General features: G+C 34.3%; 1 protein-coding gene and 1 long non-coding RNA gene across 3 annotated transcripts in view; one reads left to right on the top strand and one right to left on the bottom strand.

Annotated features, from left to right (window-relative positions):
• LOC117112352 overlaps window positions 1-13776 on the top strand; it is a 46003-nt gene extending 32227 nt beyond the window's left edge. For both annotated transcript variants that reach the window (XM_033255429.1, XM_033255430.1), the window contains 2 exons: window positions 8343-8489; window positions 13271-13776. In XM_033255429.1, the coding sequence (XP_033111320.1) occupies window positions 8343-8489; window positions 13271-13303 (180 nt within the window). In that variant the 3' untranslated portion in view covers window positions 13304-13776. The remainder of the gene's footprint in view (window positions 1-8342; window positions 8490-13270) is intronic.
• On the bottom strand, window positions 276-1711 carry LOC117112353. The gene is made up of 3 exons (XR_004446020.1): window positions 1657-1711; window positions 755-926; window positions 276-490 (listed from the first exon to the last, which is right to left on the bottom strand). It is a non-coding gene; the product is annotated as an uncharacterized LOC117112353 (long non-coding RNA).
• Window positions 13777-15861: the final 2085 nt, after the last annotated feature.

The following is a 15861-nucleotide window of genomic DNA, read 5'->3' as shown; positions in this document are numbered from 1 at the left end:
TTGGGGCCGGTAACATTCCAATTGGAAAGTGCCAAAATCTAATTTTATCCAATTGGATTTTGGTACTTTCCAATTGCAATTTTATCCAATTGGAATTTTATTCAATTGGATAACATAAAAGAGATGGACACCAATTGGAAAATGCCAGAACCAAATGAGGCCTCAAAGAGGTTGAAAAACACTGCTAAATACTGAAAAAAACGAAAGAAAAAGAAACAATTGTTATTTGCAATTATTTTATTTATTTAAAATACAAAAATGAAATACTGCACAAAGCCTGTTCGTTAAAAATATTCTATAGTAATGTTATGGAATATAAAACTATTATTCACAAAACATATTTTAAATCTGGTTTCTGTTAAATTATATACAGTCATACCTACAGTAATAATTATTATGTACTGGCACTTTAAGTTTTGCAGGTCAGCAATCTTCTTAACCATGCTGTTACAGTAACTTTGCAATTGTCCTAGTAGTTCTCTATAACTTTCTGAAAAACAATAATATTATAAAGATTAATTTTAAAAGCTAATCAGCATGAGGGAAATTAATTTCATTTCACATGTCCCGGGACAAGTAGCTTAAAAAATTCAGTTGTCCTGAAAACATATACTTCCCAAAATGTACTCATTGGGAAGTATTTTAAGTGGTGCTAGCGAATGGCTAGAGTGAGGAACTACATGCATATTTAAGTATCCAACTCGCCCTCTTTTAATATTCTTTTCCTGGTTGACAGCTTGAAACGCACACTTACATTTTTGGCAAACAAATTTATTTTTTGGAGTGGTCGATATCAAAAATTGCAATTCCCATAGCCTTGGCACTTGTTGGAAAGTTGAAGTTAAAATGTAATGTTTAGTTTCAACAGCAGAAAATACCTGACATCAGATATACTTGAAGAGCCTTTGCTTCAAAATTCAGTTAATCTGTTAAAAACAATCAAAAACAATATAGGCCTAGAGATAAAAAGCAGTTTGATATATTGATACTGATGATATTATAATAATCATTCATTAATTATCAACAATAATTAATTTAACAGTACTACTAGGCCTAGCATGCCTTTATCTAGGGCTAGGCCTAGAAAGGCCTAGAGATATAGCCATCCTTCCCTATGCTAGGCCTCTGGGCTCACATACTGTAGGCCTACCAATACTAGCCTAGGCCTAGTACTAGTAATAAAAATGGTATCCCCCTGCTGGCCTAGGTTAGGCCATTATACTATCTAACTCAACAAATTTAAATTTAAAAAAAAATAAAAAAGTTTAAAACAAATATGAAATAATCTGAACTAGGCTAGGCTTATGCTTGGCCTAATCATTACCCTGTTATTATTGAGTTAGGCTGTGCAAGCATAGCCTAGGCTTGGACAGGCCTCGATATGGCATATGTAGCAGACAAAGCCTAGCCCCACCTACACAGCCATATCTACCCATCCTGAAGGCCTTCATGCATAAGGAAGGCTATGCACTGCACTATTCTAGCCTAGGCCCCTCAGGTCACCCATGGCATTTGGCTGGCAATGTTCGATTTTTAAATTCAGTTTCTAATTAATCTAAACCAATAATCATTTCAAAAAATGTCTAAGAAAGGACCAGGCTTAGTATTGTATTAAATAGTTTAGGAATTTGAACACAAAATTGATAAAATACTTACTTTTTATGAACAAAAACAACTCAGAGCAGGACAGCCTGTCATATGCTCTCACCCATTGTGCAAAAACTGTCTCTTATACACATCTAGATGTGTATAAGAGACAGCTTTATAACTTTTATCACGCAGTTGTCCAGAAACCTGTTAATACTGCATTCTGATTGGTCAAATAAATCCCAATTGGAATTAACACAATCCAATTGGATAATTGTTATCCAATTGGAATTTAAAGACAATCTAATTGGATAATTGTTATCCAATTGGAATTTAAAGACTATCCAATTGGATATTTGTTATCCAATTGGAATTTTAAAACAATCCAATCGGATATTTCTCTTCCAATTGGAATTGAAAAACAATCCAATTGGATATTTGCTATCCAATTGGAATTTCAAGACAATCCAATTGGATATTTCTTATCCAATTGGAATTTAAAGGCAATTCAATTGGATATTTGTTATCCAATTGGAATAAGTAAAAATTCCAATTGGATATTTATAATTCAATTGGAAATCTGTTCCAATTGGATTTGTTTTTTTTAGTTCAATTGGTATTTGTTATCAAATTGGATTTAAAAAAAAAATTTCAATTGGAGATTAATTGTCCAATTGGATTTTTCCAATTTCTAATTGGTCATTTGTCATCCAATTGATTCCAATTGGATTTATAAAAAAAATCCTATTGGACATTTGTTATCCAATTGATCTCAATAGGAGTTTTTCCAAAATTCCAATTGGAATATTTTTTTCTTAATTGGAACCAATTGGATCCAATTCATTCCAATTACAATCCAACTGACTCATATTGAATCCAATTCAATTTCCAATTGGAATGAATTGGTCATTTTCGTAAGGGTAGTTTAGGCCTAGGCATATACAAACTATTCAAACATTAGACAAACAATCAACACTATTTTAAATAAAGTGCATTAATTTACATGTTAATTACTAGATCCATGGAACTATCTAGGACCTACTACTACTACAGCTAGGCATTACTAAAATGCGAGTTTATTCGTCGTGGAATGTGGATGTTCCGATGATGCCTTGAAAGCTAGCTCAAATTTGCGCGGAAAATGGCTTGGAAAAATGTGCACAGAACTTAACTTCTGCATAATACATTGGCAATGGTTATATACAGTATTCAGATTAGTTCAAAGACTAATTCTCTGCATTCTTCTCGGAAATGTAACCACCTGCCTTAGGCGTGGCCCTGCTTGTTCCATGCTGGATCAAAAACTTATAATAAGTGTTAAAGCATTAGATGTGTATAAGAGACAGTATATATATAGGTATTTCATTCAAACATCCAGTGTAAACAAATAATACATAGGGCCTGGATGAACATTATGTAAGTTGAGAGTAAGATAAAAAGCAGAACTTGTCTTCAGAAAGACGGTAAAAGACGGTAAAATTGAAGTTAGCACAGCCTTTTATATTTCCGTCTATTTGTATGCTAACACGTACCAGCCTCTTTCCTACGAAATGAAGTCCACTGTGAAATACTGTACGGTACATCTTATACTGAGTGGTGTATACGAAATAGGCTTCAGATTGGACTTAAAGCCATCATCTTCTTTTGATTGGTCGTTCAATTTCAATTTTCCCACCAAAAGATTTTCTCTCTATATGCGGACCGTTAAGATAACCACTCACTGTGCTGTGATTGGTTGAGCCCAAACCCGTATAGTGTAGCACTGTAGCAGGCGTAGGCGGAAAGATTTAGTCTAAGCCAAAACTAGTCCTGGCTGGACCAATATTATCCTAGGAGGACTGATTTTGGCGGCTAAAATCGGTCCCCCGGACAAATTTTATCGGCCAAAATCAGTCCCCCGTACTAATAATGGCGGCCAAAATCGGTCGGGGACACCTATTTTGGCCCGGACCAATTTTGGCGTGACAGGCCAATTGAAGCTAGGTAGCTGCCTAGATCGTAACACAAATCTTATTTGTCTTCATTGTAGAGTATTATTTTCCTTTACACAAAATTGTTAATTATCTAAAAAAACAACCAAATTAAACATGTACATAAGGTCTATGTAGGCTTACATACTACTCTACCGATGATGTCTGTGACATACACTACATGTGATGATGTTGGTGGCGCACTTCACAGCTTGTCCCCTGCACTCAAGATGAATAATAAAATTTTCCGTCAATTATCGGCATTTTTTAGTTGATTTTCATTTTTTCAAAAAAAAAAGAAGGGCATGCGGTGACGCTTAACAAGTATATTTTTTTATTTGGCCTAAATAAAACATTAATAAATTTAAACATATAAGAAATAATTGTAGGTCTAGCACACAATGAAAAAACCTATAATATTATTAGGTATTGAAAATACTAAATTTTTACCACAAATGTAGATGTTATATTATAAATAAATGAAATTAATGGAAATTGCGAATATGAACAAATAATGACAATCGCTTTACGTCGTGGATGAGATGGGTAGACGTCAAAAATATTAAAAATCGAGAATTCATAAAATAAGCCTATACTGATCTGATGGGGAACAGGGTAGGGAAAGCAATAAATCACTTTGTTGTTGTTTTTAAGTAAATACATCCTCACTCTTCCGGGCCAGATAGGAACTTTAACTTTACTGTATGGGGCCGTGGCAGATTCAGGAATTCGAAATAGAAGGGGGTCCAAACTGATCTGATTGGTCAAGCATTTTTGGTGGATGGATTTCTGTAGCATGTGAGAGTGTATCGTGAATTTTCTACACAGGGAAATGTGGACCTTTTGTAATTTGGGGGGGGGGTCGCATCCTCCCTGCGTACGGGCCTGGACAGTGAACAGACCTTACAGAGGCAAGAAAACAAGTAAACATGATCATATCCTGTTCTATATTCTTTTCTGTTGAATTATAATAAGTGTTAAAGCATTCAATTTTATTTAAGAAAAGTGTAAAGAGATGAGTAAATTGTAGTTCGTCCTTTAATCTAGAAAAAAAAAGAAGGGCATGCGGTGACGCTTAACAAGTATATTTTTTTATTTGGCCTAAATAAAACATTAATAAATTTAAACATATAAGAAATAATTGTAGGTCTAGCACACAATGAAAAAACCTATATTATTAGGTATTGAAAATACTAAATTTTTACCACAAATGTAGATGTTATATTATAAATAAATGAAATTAATGGAAATTGTGAATATGAACAAATAATGACAATCGCTTTACGTCGTGGATGAGATGGGTAGACGTCAAAAATATTAAAAATCGAGAATTCATAAAATAAGCCTATACTGATCTGATGGGGAACAGGGTAGGGAAAGCAATAAATCACTTTGTTGTTGTTTTTAAGTAAATACATCCTCACTCTTCCGGGCCAGATAGGAACTTTAACTTTACTGTATGGGGTCGTGGCAGATTCAGGAATTCGAAATAGAAGGGGGTCCAAACTGATCTGATTGGTCAAGCATTTTTGGTGGATGGATTTCTGTAGCATGTGAGAGTGTATCGTGAATTTTCTACACAGGGAAATGTGGACCTTTTGTAATTTGGGGGGGGGGTCGCATCCTCCCTGCGTACGGGCCTGGACAGTGAACAGACCTTACAGAGGCAAGAAAACAAGTAAACATGATCATATCCTGTTCTATATTCTTTTCTGTTGAATTATAATAAGTGTTAAAGCATTCAAGAAAAGTGTAAAGATATGAGTAAATTGTAGTTCATCCTTTAATCTGGTGACATAGGGAAGAAGTCTGCAGATAGGAAAGATCACTCTTGAAGCAATTTATTTTTCGGCTGCAGTGAAAGGAGGTGAAGATTGATTATCATAGCAGTATCTGTTGAGGAAGATTAAAAGTTAATTGCAACCAGGCGACCTTTGTAGCAGAATAATGAGAATTGGATTGTGTGGAGTGAGTAAGGATTTATGATTCAAGTTAATGTTCAAATTGTTTCCTCATCTATACTAGTACCATATGCTAAATGTTTTTAACATGGCAGACCAGCAGTACAAAATAATTACAGATTTTTAATAATTTGCATAAATGTTTTTTCACTCAGTACATTCATGGAGCATAGTCAACAAATACATGCTGTCTTTCATCATAACCAATGAAACCTTACAAGTGGTTCATTTTATAACAGTTTGCATTCATACAAAAGCTAAAGTTAAACACTGAAAATAAAACATATAATAAAATATAAAGCACAAATAGAAAACAAACAACAAAAACACCAAATAGCCATGCTGTTACTATCCCATTTACCAGCAAACCCTTTAAAAGTGCATTCAGGCGGGTTGGTGAACCAGGTTTTGGGCATTGCTGTTTCTCAATAAATTACCAGTATGGTATTTAAAAACCAGGCTGGAAAATTTTAAAAACCTGTTGTTCAAAGAAATTTGGCATTTTTATTACCTTAGCTATAATTTCAGATAAAAATTATAATAGATATGCTTTTGAATTTTAAAAATCAATGACTTATGTCAGAAGTTACAACATTGTTTTTGATTTAATTGTGCTAGTCTTCTTAAGAACTATTCACAACAAAAGAGCTTCACTGTTAATCTTGTTACAAAATACCCTGAAGCAGTAATTAATAGAGATAAGAAGAGATTGGCAAAACCTGGTTCAAAAATTGAAAATTTGGTAAGTGGTGAAGTTTCCTCATGCAAAGTTCTAAATAAAAATGTTGGAGACAATACATCTTTAAAAGCTTTAATTTATATTAAAAAAGTCTGATTTTCTGTGAGTTGAATAGCTTTAGTAATTTGCCTCCTAGTTGAGCGAAGACCTAGCCATAGAATCTCCTCCTCCAAAGTCTACTAGATCGTTTGAGAACTCAGAAGTTGTTAGGGTGATGTAGAGGAAAAAATATGATTAATGAGTCTGCCATAAGAGATCCACAGAGATAATGTCTACTGTGAATGTTATTTATAATGCCATAAATATCCAAGAGTTCATCTTGTTTGACCTGAAATTAGAAGCCATAACAACCCATAATAAGGTGGCACAAAGAAGTTGCCTTTGGCATCTATCTTCATTTGAGGTGTCTGCAAATGATTTTATCATCTACGTACATGTCAGTGAGTCAATGTGCGCTTCAGTGTGCAAGCCTTCTTTACTTGGAAAATTTTAATTAACATGTTCTCCTGAGCTGAGCTGCTGCGATGACCCCACTATTAGATTTCGTTACTAGGCAGTATTGAATCTTAATTAGCTAATGATGACATTGAGCTGTGTCTTCCAATTTTGCCATAGAAAGACTGATTATAATTATGTACCGAGGAGTCTCAAGAATAATCACTGTGGTGAGAAAGTTTTCAAAGGATGTGTTTCTGTGACCAAATACCATGTTACTTTTATTGGTTAATCCAGGTCATGGTAAAATTATTATTTCACCCAAAGTGCAAAGTCTTTAATATTCTTTCAGGCTTTATTTTAAACCACATGACACATTAGCTTGATTATACCTGGTTTATATGGAGTTTGCATGGCTAATGACTTAATGTAAATATTCAGATGCAAAAACAACCAAACTCATCTACTGTACATTATCTTTAGACAGAAATTCATCAGGATTTATTTACAGTAATATGATAAAGTATATTCCTTACTAAAAAATTCCAGCTTTTCACTTCTCCAGACTGAAAGTGAAACTTCGCAAACGTAAGTGAAAAGAAGTTGGCATTTTTGAAAAGAAAACATAGTTTATCATCTTCTACTTTTCTGTAGAAGTGACCTACAGAATCCCCCATCCTCAAAATTAAGTAACCAAGTTTTAATTTCTGCCATCTAGGCATATATGCTGCTAGTTGTACACAGGAAAACTGTAATGATGTTGGCTTCAGAAATTTGCCGACAATGTGTTTGTTTAAACAGGTCCAAAAGAGTTATCCAAACCAATTGGCTACCTAGGGCAAGCCCGTAGCCAGGATTTTGGTAGGGGGGTTCTTTTTGATACTGAAAGGGCACTTGCGGGCACCATTGGCTGGGGCCAGAGGGGCTGCCAAGGCATATATATATATATATACACACAGGTGAAACTATCCCCCGCCAGACACCATCGCGGTATTCCTGAGGCAAGGTTTCGGGGCCTGATTTTTTTTATGTTACTAGGTAGGCCTAACAATCGGGTATTAAAATAGGACTTTTAATGATGGTAGGCTCTAGGCTAGGCCTAAAGTTTAGGCTAGCCAGCCTTTGTTGAAAGGGCACTTCATGAAAAGGGGGGTTCGTTCGAACCCAACGAACCCCCCTGGCTACGGCCTTGTAGGGTAAAAGAGTTGGCATCAAAGGAAAGATATATTATTGTTTAAATAGTAAGAACTATGCTTTTAACACAATATTAGCAAATGCAATTACAGTAGTTTGATTGAAAAATTGATATCTTTTCACACAGACAGATCTCTGATTATAGAAAATTAAGTCTTCTGTTACGGTAAATATCCACATTACATACGTCCCAGCAAACACAAAATATTCTTATAACATTCTAGAACGCTGTGGCTTTGGTATGTCGCAAAATAACGGTCACACAACAACGTAGGAACCTTTAAGTGTTATGATGTTGTGAAATTAGGTTATAAGAGCTTATGATTCTACAAAATAATTTTTTTAACACAAAACTGTAACGTTATAACATTCTTGTAACGTAATAATTGTTAGCTGGGATATACCGTATATGTTTTTTTCATTCTGTGCAATTCTATGTTTCTGTTTTTCTTCCAGAGGAGTATGCCGCAAACACCCTCATTTGCGAATCTCTTCAAAGCTGTAGAGGGAGAAAGTACTATGCCAAAAATGTGCAATGGTCATGTGACATCCTCAGAGACATCCTCCAACGTGGTAGAGTCAGAAGAAATCGAAAAAGACAAGGTAAGCAACGATTTTAAATTGTACTTTCTTTAACATATACTCTGCAAAGTACTGTATACCAATATTTCAAGAAAAAATCGAGGATATGTGATAGAGTAAATAGATAATGTTGATAATTATAATGAGAATAGTTTCTCATTATTGTTGGGCTTGAATCCATTTATCGGTTGGTTTCCTTAAGTATCACAACCTGAAGCGTATTAAACCAGAAAATTGGCGTGGATGTCATAAAACGTCAATGAACAATGCTTTGCACACACACACACCGTCTGCAAGTAATGGAATCATTTCAATGAAATATCTGTCGTATAGATTATTGTCTGGAGTGTTTGATCCGCTGGCTTTGTTAGCGATCGCATCAAATATGGAGCATTCCCCAAAATCTATGTTCACAAGTTGTCATTGCAGTTGATGGAAATTTTTAAAGCCTATCGGCGATATTACTCAGTAACTGAACTTGTGGTTGAAACAACCTAGATATAAATCGGTCATTCAATAAAAAGTGATCAATAAAGGTAGAATTACGTGTAATATCTCTTTGCAAGTTTAACAAATTGATTCGTCCACATTCTAGTATTACTTAAATCTAGACCAAGATCATCTTGGCAATATTACATTAGATGTTTCTGACTTTGAATAGTGAGCTTGCATTAGTGCAAATTATCACAGATACACGCAAATCGGCTGTGATAGCGCAAGTTCTGAATTTAATCTTTCCAAATGCATCCTTGTATTTCATGATAATACTGAAAATGAAACAGGATATCATGTTTCTATCGTATGACATGATCATGTTTTATTTCATATCATATTTTATCATGTGCTCAAAAAGCATTTTGTTTTAATCTGTGGGGACCGTAAATAAGGATGCAGTAGTGTTGGCAATAATTTACTATGCACTATTTATTCATACAAAACAGAAAATAGTTTTATTTTAGGGAAATAAAATATGTTTCTATTGGCAACGAAGTATACCCACAAATTGTAAGCCCTGATCAATTACTGTATAACCCCTTGTATACCCTCATCCCTGATATTTTGCTGATGTTACTGCATACCTCATACATTTTCCTAGTCCTCCCTGTCACCAATATATTATATTACAAGCAGAAGTATTCTATGAAATGCTTTTACCCCATTTGTTGCCAATCAAATTACAGTGTTCAGTGTCAAGGTGTTGTGATTTGTGTGATTTGTTGTTATTAGCAACTCTACCAAATCAATAAGTATCATTGACATAAGGTTTGAGTAAGATTATCAAGGATATAGAAAGCATTGCTGGAATGTGATATTGGCTGAAAAGTACTACACATTTGAGTAAGCTAAACAATGTTTGAGAAGTGGTAGAAATAAATAAAATAAGATTGATAATTAAAAGATGAAGATGTAAGATATGATCATTCCAATACTACTGTACTCTGTAACCATTGTGTGAGACTGTACCTGACACCTGTTCAAATCCAATCATCAGCATCATTCTGTGGTAATCACTTTGCTTCAAGGCTCACAGTAGCAGAGCAACCATTTTCATTACTTTAAATTTGTGCATTTGTCAGTCTAGAATGTCTTCAAGTTTATTTTGGAATTAGAATGTTGCAGATATTTATAAGAGTCTCCTAAGTGCATAGCTAAGCCCATAGGCCTAATAATATCCACAAGGAATAACAGAGTCCTGGAAATGATTGATCCATGATGGAATTAGTGATTGATTGAGGGAATTAATTGAAAAGTCTTCAGAGTTTACAATCCCACAATGCTTTGAGAAAGGATTGTTAAATGCATACAGCAGCCGCTGTATGACGTAGACTAATATGATGGCCCACTAGCTTGGGGTTTTCCACAAAACACGAGGCCCGATGCGATGTGATGGTGGTCGAAAGAGTATATCCTAGTATCGTTAATAATAATTTAATAAGTGATTTTGTGTTATCGTCAAATATGTAAAATACATTTAAATAATGTATGAAATAATTTATAATGCTCTGCGTGGGTCGCTTTTTTACACGGTGTACGTACTTGTGTTGTAGAGAGAGTAATTTCGGAAGCAGGCTAGCCTAGCCTAGGGCCCAGATCTTGTATGCTCTTGATTATCGCGGTGACAACTTCGGGTGAAATATGATTGGGCCCAACTTTGAATATACTGTAGTCTAGTAAAACCACCGCTAGCTCCCCACCCCTGATATCATTCAAAACTAAAAAGAAAATACTGTATAGGCCTAGGCCTACATAATTTTCTCAACTTTTGTGATAGGCCTACATATTCAGCAAACTTTCAAAGTACAGGGAACCTTATTTATTGGTGTGCTAAAAATATTAATTTGCCTATCAAATAACTAAACGTTATCTCTCCCACCTCCCTGAACCTACCAGAGATTTTTTCTGGTACCCTCATCGAGGCAGGGACATCTCTGGATCCGCCCCGTCAGGACTGTAGTCGGCCTCTTGGTTCGGACTCCATTCTCGAACACTTTGGACACCATGTCCTGTCAGCAAGTTTTGGCTAATGATTTTTAACAAATTTCGTCAAATTTTGGCTAAAGACAGCTTCAATTGGCTAAAAAAAAATTGTTGACGTTAGCCAATTGGCTAAACAAAAATATATGTTAGAGTGACCCCAGTATAATATTTTGAATTTTATCTCTTTTTGTTCTGTACTGATCCAAATTTATATAATTATGTATATAATTAAAACAGTGACCAAATTGTGGATTCCAAAGACTACTTTGATAATACTGAAATTATTAATGGTAGTGATAATAATAAATAATACTTGTTAATACATTATAGAATGTCCAAGACAATTCAAAAACAAGAAAAATAATTTTTGATAAATGTAGAGAGAAAACAGAGAGAAATTTTCCCTTTTCTCATAATAGAAAAACTGAAGCTCAGTAACTTTTATTACAAATAACCAATTTCCTCTCAGCTCCAAAGGGCTTGCTACATCTAAAGAATTCTGTAACCTTCTATTAGTACAACTAAGAATCTGTTTTCCACTCTAATCTAGGTTAATATATGTCCACAAGCAGTGTGCTAAAAGAAAATGTAATTGTCCTTCCTTCAGTTTACATAAATATGCATTTTTGTACATAATGTAACATGATCTTGATGATCAGTACTATTACTCCAGCAAAAGCCCTAATTTGTTAAAGCCATAATTATGTTAGTATACAACTTATTGGAAAGTACAGATTTATTTGCATAAAGCAAATTTAACACACACATAGTAAGAGATCATTTGATGTTACTATTAAAAGTAAGTTATTACCCTTGTTTATATTATTCCTCTGTCAGAGACTACTTGTTATATCCTGAAATGGAGATTATCTGCTTTAATTTGAATGATTACATTAATCCAAAGGTAATCAATCTATGATAGGACACTAGTAGGGTTTAGCATATCATGGTGCTGATTTTTGGAACAGACTGTAAGTAAAACAACAAATTATAGTTTATTTTGTAGTATAGTATCCATTTGGGGATTCCAGCTTTTCTATTTTTTTCTCCTTTTCTTAGTTTGTATTCTATGTTTTCGTACTTTTATAGATAAGTTTGTTTCATAACGTATAAAAGATACAGCCTCGTGAAAGAACGCATAACATATAAAAGATACGGCCTTGTGAAAGAACGCATCCTTGGTGAACAAGCTTCCATTAAAAAATAAAGATTTTATTATTATTTATTATTATTATTACCATTTTAACTGCTCTCATTTTCACTTTTCTCTATAATTTTATGGAAAGCGCATAGAGGCTCTAGTGGTATGCTCTATACAAGCACAATTAATAATAATAATATTATTTCAGTATTTATTTAAAAACATAATATATATATCCTTATTTGATTGAGAGAATATTTATTGTCATTCAAACATACAATTATAAATTTGAATATAAGAGTTACATTTATGCTTCATTATACTTTTTGATGAGCAACTCATAAGCACTTAAAATTTCAGTGTCTAATTTTTTCAGTTCATTCATTAACACATCCATAGCAACATTGCAATAACAGTTTATTTTATTGGCATTAGGTTTCTGAAATTCAAACCAGGGTAATACCAGATTTAAATCCTTGGGAGGTATAACATGTGAAAATTAACCTCTTGTATCTGGAAGTTTTTAATCATCAGAATTTTGTCATGGTGTACAATGCATGCTCTCTGTCCCAGTTTCTCTGAATGAATTTATGCTTCATATCCCTGTTGGCAATAAGTAATTTATGACAATTGGTTTTCAAGTTTATTGTTTCTCCAGTAGTGTATTAATCAATCAATATTATAGGTGTTTATATTATAAAGTCATCTTGTGTGTGTACTGTACAGTATGTGTGCATTAGCATTTTCATTCACTTTTGTTATACAGTATACTTACAGTAGAATAGAATATGTATGTGTTTTATTCCCGAGATAATGTTCACTCTCGAGGCATATTGAAGGTTTTCTTCTTTATTTCAGTTTTTATTAGGCATATGCATACACACGTTCATGTCTTTTATACACATCTGTAAATTATATTTATAATTATTATATTATTATTAGTTTGCTTGTACCACAAAACAGAGTGATACAGTTCGCCCTCCCAATTCGAGACTGCCTCTAATTACAAGACCCTCTAATTTAAGACTTCTTTTCAAAGTACCAACTATTAACAGTCTTCCAATATTTTAACAAACTAACTGTTTATTTGGAGACCGATTAAACCAGAGATTATCACGCAATTTCAGGTCCAATAGATGATGAGGAGGTTAAACTGTACATAATAGTCTTGCTTACATTGCAGGAGATCATTGTGAAGATCGCGTTTATCCGATGATATTGGTGTGGCCGTATAAACAGAGGTAGTAACTCCGCATAATGGATCAGTAACCGCGATGATCTAGAGAGTTACCTCCACATCACAGTGGTGTACAGAGGTCATCGGCATGATCTTTATGCAAAGTATCTGTTGTTTGACCTCTGCGAATCATCACGGAATTGGCAGAGGTCAGTTCTAATCACGTAACTTCCAGGTACAACCAATGATTTTTCTTTTATCCTGTAGACAATCGACTGGAGATTGTAATGGATGGATAATATGTTGAACTTGATATTGTCTTTTATGCTTATTTTCGTATTTTATATATTTTTTTTAGTAAGTTGTGTGCAATAATCTTTTAATTGATGTCACTTAACTTGTTTACTAGCTTCAATAGTAAAGGTCATTTTCTGACCGTGATCATGACCTTTCCTGTTTATTGCCTAATCAATATATAGTATCAATAATGAACTATCATGAGATGGTAGTATTTGAAGGACCATTATTAAGGTTGATAAATAGAGTGTCTGGCTCTGGTTGCTTGATGTTGAGTCCAAAGGTATATTGAAGGTTTTCTCCTTTATTAGTTCCTTTGTGACCTTAGGTCACATGGAACTAATGTAATGGTTCCCATGTAAAATGTGTGTATGAGATGTGCAACCAAAAGAGGTCAGCATATTTGTAAACAAATAGGCTCCGAAACGGTGCATCGCGGCAGGTATACATTGTGCTCAATATTTGCTGGTGGACATGCAATTGTGCAAGAAATGTTTGTTTTTTCGGTTAGATATAAAATGTAAGCTGTAGGCGATAAAACATAAACCCCCTACCACCAGTTTTGAGTCGTTTTTTAGTCGAAAATTTGAGTTTAAGTTCTTTATATTGTTTTCGCAACTGTCGGTAAACATTGAGCAAGCTGAGATAGTTGTGGCATATCGGCCACTTACCTGTGCTATTATTTGAAGGTGTTCTGTGTGTTCAATTAGTGTTTTAGTATACTTTAACGGCTAAGATTGACGGATCTGGTGTACCTAGGCCTAGACACATACGTAATGTAGGCTTCTCTTTGGGCGACACTGTCGGACCTGGTGTAGGCCTAGGAGTAGTGCCAAAGTGTGAACCAGCGAGTCATGTGGGCCAATGTGCAAGTCATGCAAGCCAGCGAGCCATACATTTAATTTTTTTTCCAGGTTATCCAGTTTTGCAAACACGTAGGCCTAGCCTATATTTTTTGGCCTAGTACTGTAGATGCAAATGAATAACATACCGGGGAGGTTTGCCTGTGTAGTCCAGTCATGCGCAGTACTGTGTACATATACTTTTAGAATCGTCGATCCGAAAGTATGCAGCGCTGATGTATGTTACAGATACAGATGCATACATACAGGTATATTTATATTTATATGTATATATATATACTGTATATATATAAAATATAGAAAGACAGCAATATAAAACAGCAATGAGTTGTAGACATATTAGAAGCAATATAATTTATTAATTCACAAATATTTCAAACACTCCTGTGTTCTTCCTCAGTGTGAGGACAACTGACAAAAAATACAAAGTAAAGCAATATTTACACACGAAACGAAAACAGAACATCGAATCAGCGGTAAAGAACAAAGGCGCGTAATAAGATTCGCATCCTAAACGTTCTACTTAATATGGAATAAACAAAGTAGATAAAAGCTGGATAAAGGCCTAGGAACCAAGAAAAAAATTAAGTATATATAAGTGAATAGTCTGATAAGTAATCTAAGTCTTTATTTAAACCGTTAATATAAGAATTGGTTCTAAGAATCCACTTCAATTCTTCTTTACGTCTATGTGAGAGGGATAAAAAGTTATTAGCGACCAAAATAAATCTTATGTCATTAATGCTATGGTTAGGTAGATTGAAGTGACAGGCTACTGGGAAACCAGTGGAGTTGTCTCTGATGGTTTTTTTGCGATTATTAAATCGGAGGCGGAATTTAGTACCAGTCTCTCCAATGTAATTACCAATTTGACATTTGTTACAAAATAAAATGCAAATAACGTTAGAAGAATCACAAGTAAGTGGAGGGGGTCTAATAGTAATATTAGTACTAGGAATAGTGAATGTGTCAGAGGTGCACATGAAATTGCAAACTTGACATCTGGGTTTACTACATTTAACGTTACCAGAAGAGTAGGAATTCTTATGGAGTTTAGAGGATGAGAGAATAGATTTCAAATTAGGGGGTTGTCTTTTGGCTAGTAGGGGAGGGTCTTCAAAAAGGTGGCAAATAGATTTATCTTAATTGAGAATTTTATAGTCAGTTTTAAGTTGGCGGGTAAGAGAACTTATATTGGGATGGTAGTCGAAGACGAGAGGAATGCGGTTATTAGTAACATCTTTGGGTTTATGATCTAGAAGGGATTGTCGGGGACGGGTTGAGGCTTTAGAAATAGCTGATAGTATTAGTTTAAGGGGATAATCATTATTAAGAAAATGGCTAGTAAGTATGCCAATTTGTTTGTCATAATCATCCGAAGATGAGCAAATTCGTTTAATTCGTAGACACTGACTATAGACAATAGATTTTTTAAGG

Source organism: Anneissia japonica, unplaced genomic scaffold (assembly GCF_011630105.1).
Source record: "Anneissia japonica isolate Jap-2015-1 unplaced genomic scaffold, ASM1163010v1 scaffold581_len1011336_cov187, whole genome shotgun sequence".
In the NCBI taxonomy this organism is placed as follows: Eukaryota; Metazoa; Echinodermata; class Crinoidea; order Comatulida; family Comatulidae; genus Anneissia; species Anneissia japonica.
The sequence above is the reverse complement of the archived record's forward strand: the minus strand, read 5'-3'. Positions and strand labels throughout refer to the sequence as shown.